Source organism: Pocillopora verrucosa, chromosome 1, assembly GCF_036669915.1.
Source record: "Pocillopora verrucosa isolate sample1 chromosome 1, ASM3666991v2, whole genome shotgun sequence".
Taxonomy (NCBI): Eukaryota; Metazoa; Cnidaria; class Anthozoa; order Scleractinia; family Pocilloporidae; genus Pocillopora; species Pocillopora verrucosa.
The window spans coordinates 23,852,142-23,859,627 of record NC_089312.1 but is presented as its reverse complement, the minus strand read 5'-3'; the positions used below and the strand labels follow the sequence as shown (position 1 = coordinate 23,859,627).

Here is a 7,486-nt window from a genome sequence, read left to right as displayed (position 1 = left end):
CTGAATGCTTTAAAGGAGATAATTTTTGTTGAAGGAAGTTACCCATTCGGTTCAAAATGATCCTAAAAACAAAAGCAACTATTTCATGGCTGTTATGCGTCTTTGTTTTCCTAATCAAACTGAAGACAGATTAGGTGGTTGGTCATTGCTTTATTTAATTTCATAGAATACACTTACTAAATCACTGTAGGACCAATCTTAAATTTTTTTGCTCACACAGATGCTGAGCGATAATTTGGTACTCATACTCGGAGCTCGAGCAACGAAGCCGTACAGGACCACTCTAACCACTGCGGTGACCGTAAGAGTATTGACCGCATTAGTAAGACAATTGCAATGATAGTTTCTGTTCGTGAATGCTGCAGGATGGAGACGATTATGAGCCTTCCCTACTGAAATATTCCGAGCCTGATGCTGTTTTTTACTTACACGGCTTTAATACCATATCGCTGTCTCGCTCGTAGACTCGGTTTTTCATGGATTCGGTTTTGGAAGAGTCGTATGTAAAAACATATCATGCTCTACACGGCTCAGTGAGCTGTGATCCATATCTATAACATGAGTACAAAATTTGAGAACGGTACCTGATATCTCGACAGAAATTAAAACAAACAGACAAAACAAGACAAATTCATAAGAACTTTTTCTTTACATTTTTTCCATAAAAACGTTGACAAAAGAAGTACTGTAATTAAAAAGACAGATTAAAGCCAGTTCAGTCTAAACTATCCAAGCCTGACATAAACTTGTCAAGCAGTGTAAAAGTAATTGAGGTTGATGTCCAGGCACCACTTAGTTTTCTAATCTCTGGGTGAAACTTTCAGCATTACTTGTCCTTGCGGGCAGGACATTGTAGAGGTAACAACGTAATCCAATGGAACCTACAAGATACACAACAGTGATCATGAACAATGATGGTGGAGAGTGCGGTCAAAACAAAGTTATAAGGTCCTGGAACGAGTTACATGGAAATTCCTCAAGAACGTTTTTGCGAGAAAGCACAGATTTGGCCTCAGAAAGCTGCAATCACATTTCATAATTCGCTCAGAGACACTAAACATTTATGTTGAAACTTGGACGACACACAACTTGGTCGACAATGACTGACAAAAACGATTGGATTTAACAAACAAATTTTCTATGAAATCGTTAATAATCAATTATTGAAGCAATCAGCTGACCTACCGCTGTTTTCTCCGTCCGTTCCAGCTTATACTTCCTCAGTAATCTCACCAGGGTCAGCTTAATTTCCAGCAAAGCAAATCGCATGCCGACACAGTTGCGGGGGCCGTGACCAAACGGCATGAATGCATACGGATGACGCTTTGCTTTTTCGTCTTCTGTGAACCTGTTGAAAACCAAAACACTATTCGAGGAGGGTCCTGAAGGAATGGGGTGTTAAAACCGTTTCCTAGTCTAGACTGCATTCAGATATCAGTAATCAGATACGAATGAAATTCGGTAACGGTAACTCAATTCATCAGTGCCAGCAAACGAATAACCTATCTCACCTCTCTGGATCAAACTTTTCGGGATCTGGATAAATCTCTGGGTCGTGATGAACAGCATAACATGGAACCATGATCGGCATTCCTTGTGGAATTTTGACACCTTTGATAGTGCAGGTTTCGTTGCAGTCTCTCTGGAGTCTGAGGTGTAATCGTAAATTATACACAAGAAAAGTAATAGCTAACACATAACATCCTAATTTTGTATATTGTGTAGAATGCAATCAAAATATACTGTGTTTGTACTTTATGCCAATGATACTATGATTCCAAATGCTCTCTCCACACTCCTAGGGCCGAGCAAACGCCAAGAAATTTGCAAATCGAATCTCTACATTACTCGAGCATGTTGCTATGCTTAGCATATCCACAAATTAAAAGATATCAGGGAATCCTCGTACACTTACACAAATCCTGGGGGATACATTCTGAGTGCTTCATTAATGACCATGTCAAGGTATTCCATCCTATGAAGCAGATCGTATGACGGCGACGCCTGAAGAGATTAATGGGAGGTCATAAACATTTTAAGTTAGCTTATGAGAAAGGGAAATATTCGAAGTTTCCGATAATCTGAATTCGTTTATTTAATTGCACGCATCATTTATTTAATTTGTTAACTGCATAATTACCCAGGCTTTTTTAAATATCCAGTCCATGCTCACTGTTTATCATATCATATTCATATCATATTCTCTGTCGACAACATTATCACTACACAAGTTTGACTTCTTTCAATTGAGAATAGTTTAAGTATGGTGACACATGACTAATTTATAGCCCTTTTATACCTCGTCCTCAGGCCACATACGGTCAATCTCATCTCTCAGTTTGTCTTGCACATGCGTATCAATAGCGAGGTGATAAAAAACAAACCCCAGGGTGGTACTGGAAGTTTCATATCCAGCGATAAGAAAAACGAGACTTTGGGCCTGAATATCTTCATTGTCAATTTTTTGTCCGCCGGTTTCTTCTTTTGCGTCCAGCATCATTTGGAGTAAGTCCCTTCGCTGTAAGAAATAATTCAAAATATATTATAACATGTCTTAAGGCTGTAAGGGAGGAGTGAAATCGACGCGTATCGAAATTCAATTGAAATAAGGTCATTTTTTTAGGGTCATCGTTTGAAGACTAAGATCGGTTATAAAATCAAACGTAAGGAACCGACAACTTTAATCAATAATCCTTGATTGATAAGGAGGGAATGAAGCGGCTCTGAGAAAACGAGTTTAGAAATGAACGAGTCCTCTTTGACCTGACCAATCAAGTGTTTTCCATCTGATCGACTGGAATATCTGTCGAAGGTTGTACAGAACGAAATACGGATACAGTTGAGATTTCACGATCAGCATGAACAGCGAGTTCAATACAGCTTCAGGTTTAAGATATGTACCGATTGTAGAATGTCTTGCATATCGTACCTACCTTGGCTTTCCTGTTACTATTTTCCGTTGTCCTCTCAGCTATGATATTAGCTGCTACGGACCCGATTGGGTCAAACTCAAAGGGATCATTAAGATAGTTTAGTAACCGGTCTCCAAACGGCAGTAGCACTGAAAAAGGAATGGTTTTGATAACCCCAAATAACTTAAACTTCAAAGATCTTGTGAGTGATCTACTCTATTACTACGGGGGGGGGGGGGGGGGGGGGGATAAGTTTCTAAAGAAACTTTCATAGCGGGGGCGAGGTTATAGTCTATTCTGTGGCCAATTATAGATCGCATTATACTCACTTTTGGGTTAATGTAGCAATTTTTTTAACCCCGAATCTTCCCATTTCTTAATTTCTCTTTATCAGGATTATCTTGCCCCTACATCTTGAAAATGTGCGAACCCACGCTGGTCACACTACTGAAAATGTAAACCTATTTTATTCAATCCAGTTGTGAAAATGTGACGCCATCCAGCGGCACTTCTCTCTAACCTCTTTCTGGGAAGTACTCCTGGGGGTTGACGGGGAGAAAGCTTCGAGGTAGGAAATCGGGAATTTTCCAAATGATGAATAACATGAGGCAAGCATTGAACTGTGGGGTAAAATATACGAAACTAACATGTTAACCCAACGATAGGTTTAGGAGTCATGACTTTCTTTGCTCGTTCAGTGATTGGATCATTTTCAGTAGTTTGTGTTTCTGCTCTCACTCCAAATGCTGTTGACAAGATTACCTCCATGGTAAGACTCTGAAGCCACCTGGGAGACATGAAAAGAAAAACGCTAAATACATACTTAGGGGTGCATGAAAATGTAAACTGACACTCCTCTTATCTTATCGCTAAAACAAAAGAAAATAACAATTACAATTTACTTGCATAAACTCACTTATGAAAATCTACTATCTCGCCTGTTTCTGAAATTTTGTCCACCTTATCAATAAACGTGTCCACGGATTCATTCATAAATGTCATCATCTGAAAAAAAAAATGACGCAACTTCAACCTTCCAATAACCTGAAGTACTTCAGTCTTGTTGGGGATAAAGGTAAGAAGAGGTGATTTTATTTTGCCTGACTTTTAAGGGGGAGTTAACTAGAAATCAATGGTAGTCATTTTGGGCACTTAGCCTCAGTTGGATTACACTCCAGGTAATTAGACTTAACTGGTTCATTTAATCGTCCTCTTATGCATCTCACTCTCTCGGCATACAGCTGCACATACGCTTAACAGGAAAATCTTTGTCAACCCAACCCAACTCCCACAAATGTAAACGATTTAAAATTGTCTTCTCAAATGAGCTGCTATAGATATGAACCATAGTCGCCTGCCCAGAGCAACCATCTTACTCAAAATATCTGGTAATACATCATGATATCCTGATGATACCCAAGTGATAACACCACTGCTGGAGTCAAGATAACTGAATATTTGCCCTGAACCACTCCTAGAGAGTATGCAATTATTTCAGTCAAATAAGACTTTAAGCACCTGCTTCATCTTAGAAGCACTGAAGGTTGGAGTCAGAGTGGTACGGATATCTTTCCACTTCTGACCAGGTACTAAGGTCAACATCCTGTCATAAGGCTTTGGAAAATTTACGATGAGCTAAAATTGAAAGAAGACAAATTTAAGTCTTTCATAACGATACAAAGAGAAGAGATGATTAAGGAAAAGAAAAAACTATGTGTCATTTTAACCTTTCGATCATGGAATTTTTGAAATTCTTTAACGAGGATCTCTTTGATCATTTCAGGATCAGCTACCATTAGAAAAGGCGTCCGGAACAAATACATTCTGAAAGAAAAAAAAATTTACTCGTTATGTAGAATACTTTGCTTCTGTTCTAACAGTCAGCTGTGGCTCATATCTCATATTCAGTGAACTTAGTCTTACTGCTAACTAAATCTTAAAAGAAATTTCTGCTCTCAAAGTACTTCATCTGCCATCATCACACTTTTTTTTTCGTTACATTGTTGTACCTCATCTATGTTCCACTATACATCGATGATTATGTTTTAACATTTAACATTAACGTTGAATTGTTGCGCCTCATATATGTTCCACTGTACATCAATGAGTATGTTTTAACGTAGTAAAGGGTTACGATAATTTGAATTGCTACTTAGAGAGAAGTTTAATATGAGGTTGTGCGAACAAAAAACTACTGGCCATACATATTATCTAGGTATCCAATGGATTATTTGGGAAATTGTTATCGACTGCAATACCAAAATTGATAACAAAATAAGTGTTCAGAAAATAAGAAAGTTGTACAAACCCAAACACCCTGCCATACTTTGCACACCACTCTACATGAAGTTTTGGAGCAAAATTTGGCTGCAAGAAGATAAACAAAATCGTTACTCAAGAAACTTAGAGAAGGCCAGGTCCTCAACTTTACAAGATCAGAGGATTCCTTTCTTTATGCGAGCAGAATGCTATGGAAAGAATTACGAGTTCTAGAAGTCGCCATATGCAAAGCATTATTGAAATACACAAGAGAGAAATAGAAATGAAATAAAATCTGGTTTACATTAAGAAGCGTTTGTCTCGTATTTCCCAAAAGTGGAAGAGGTGTAGGCCCAGTGATTCCAAGTTTCGTGAACACAGTGTAGTACGAAACCCAATGCCTTGAAGAAATTAAAACGAGAAAACATCGATTACAGCTGTGGTTTTGATGTTGCCTCCAATCCATTAAAACCGTTTTGTTAAAAATTAAACCATGAATGGATTTAACATAGGTTTGGGATGATGGGAGTGTGTTGGTACAGGACATAAGGGAGGTTTTGCGGGAAACATTGCGTGACAATCAGATGTAATTAATACTAAGTTCCATGAGGTTGAAACAATAGAGCAAAATTCAAAATAGACAATCAGAAAGACAAACTTCATTGGTGTTTTCAGAATCTAGGGTTTCATGAGATGTTCATTTCAGAGTTTCAGTCTCTAAAATTAGCTCAAAGAACTGATACTATCAAGGTTTAAATGGAATGGCAACCTGAATAATACTCCAACTATATAGACTCGATCTTCGCAGTTATGAAAACCACCGAACTAGCATTTGAAATATGGCCTGAAAAAAAATTCAGGCTTGCACGGGATTTGAACCCATGAACTTTGCGATACCGGTGCAGTGCTCTACCAACTGAGCTAACAAGCCAACTGGGAACCGGTCATTACTAGTTCAGTAGTGTTCCGGCATAACTGCGATGATCGATTCTATATTCGTTTCTTCAACCGCAGTACACACATATGATTTTCATATGTTTATAGCCATTATTCACCACTTTGAAGCTTTATTTGATAATCCCAGTTGGCTTGTTAGCTCAGTTGGTAGAACGTTGCACCGGTATCGCAGAGGTCATGGGTTCAAATCCCGTACGCGCCTGAATTTTTTTCAGGCCTTGTTTCAACTACTAGTTCAGTAGTGTTCATAACTGCGAAGATCGATTCTATATTCGTTTCTTCAACCGCAGTGCACACACATGATTTTCATATGTTTACAGCCATTGTACTCCACCTATCAGTTTATCCACGAATTTCCAATCATGTTATGATAAAAACCCCACTGTCGTCTCTTAGGCTCATTAGTCGACCATTTGTGCTCATACCTATGTTTCACATACTTACCAATAATATAATATGATCGAGAATCCGACCAAAAGAGTAATCCAATGATCGCTGGCAAATTGAAACGCTGCTTGCAGAACATCCGCCATCTTTGCTTTGTACTTCCTGTGAATCTGTAAAATTTTGCGTTATTCGATCATTTTTTTCGGTTGTAGAGGCTAAATTTGGCCTCTGCTTTTTTTTGCTATCCGTCTTTGCAATTTGTGTCTGCAAAAATCACAAGAACGGTACCTTCGCGTGCAAGGAACAACAGGTTACTGGAAAGGCAATACAACACATAAATAACACACATATTTGGATCTCAACTTTCGTGCTTAAATACAAAGAATGTTCTTACCAACAAAATTCTACGTCCACAAGCGAATAATTTCGTCTCTAAAACCAAAGGTCTCCCTGATCTGTAAACGTCAGCGCCGGTAGATTTCAACCCGCGATCTAACGCAAATTAGTCAGAAGATTACAAATTTTGACTTAATTAGCAACAGTTCAGGGTCAGGGTGTCACGACAGCAATAAGTTATTGTTTTCTTTTTAGACTCACTATGAGGTAATTACTTCAGTCTTAAAAGTAAACACGAGATGCATCACGTTTTGAAACGGGTCCACATTGCGATTTTAGATTCGATATTTGTGCTATTTAAAAAAAACTGATCAACAAAATACAAGTCACGCAAAGCATAAATCAACAAATACGGAACATATCATTAATGCCTTGTAGATAACAGAGGGTTTTCTTCAGGCTAAGGATGTTTTGTAATTCAGTCCAGTGGCCATTTCTCCCTAAGAGTTTCAAGGGAATAGAGAGAATAATCCCCGTTGTCAAGATATCTGTGGATTTAGAACGCGTTTTCAGTTAAAAAGACCGCCTGTTGCAAACTTCGGCAGTTGAGTACACGAAATAGGTTACTGATATAA

At 38.4% G+C, this 7,486-nt stretch overlaps 1 protein-coding gene across 1 annotated transcript; it reads right to left on the bottom strand.

The window, feature by feature from the left end:
* Positions 1-160: 160 nt before the first annotated feature.
* On the bottom strand, positions 161-6,945 carry LOC131796776 (cytochrome P450 3A29). Its single transcript, XM_059114374.2, has 14 exons — positions 6,910-6,945; positions 6,573-6,685; positions 5,476-5,572; positions 5,221-5,279; positions 4,640-4,736; positions 4,431-4,547; positions 3,829-3,917; positions 3,560-3,699; positions 2,934-3,061; positions 2,300-2,518; positions 1,916-2,004; positions 1,512-1,649; positions 1,186-1,348; positions 161-881 (listed from the first exon to the last, which is right to left on the bottom strand). The coding sequence occupies exons 2-14, from the start codon at positions 6,659-6,661 to the stop codon at positions 801-803; spliced, it is 1,506 nt and encodes a 501-aa protein (XP_058970357.2). The 5' UTR covers positions 6,662-6,685; positions 6,910-6,945; the 3' UTR covers positions 161-800.
* Positions 6,946-7,486: the final 541 nt, after the last annotated feature.

What these genes read in the sequence shown, in the direction of transcription:
- LOC131796776 (XM_059114374.2), bottom strand. Translation starts at nt 6,661, where the DNA reads ATGGCGGATGTTCTGCAAGCAGCGTTTCAATTTGCCAGCGATCATTGG. An exon ending in AAGTATGGCAGGGTGTTTGG is followed by an intron (nt 4,737 to 5,220) that starts GTTTGTACAACT and finishes TTTTTCTTTCAG; the next exon opens with AATGTATTTGTTCCGGACGC. An exon ending in AACGGACGGAGAAAACAGCG is followed by an intron (nt 882 to 1,185) that starts GTAGGTCAGCTG and finishes TGTATCTTGTAG; the next exon opens with GTTCCATTGGATTACGTTGT.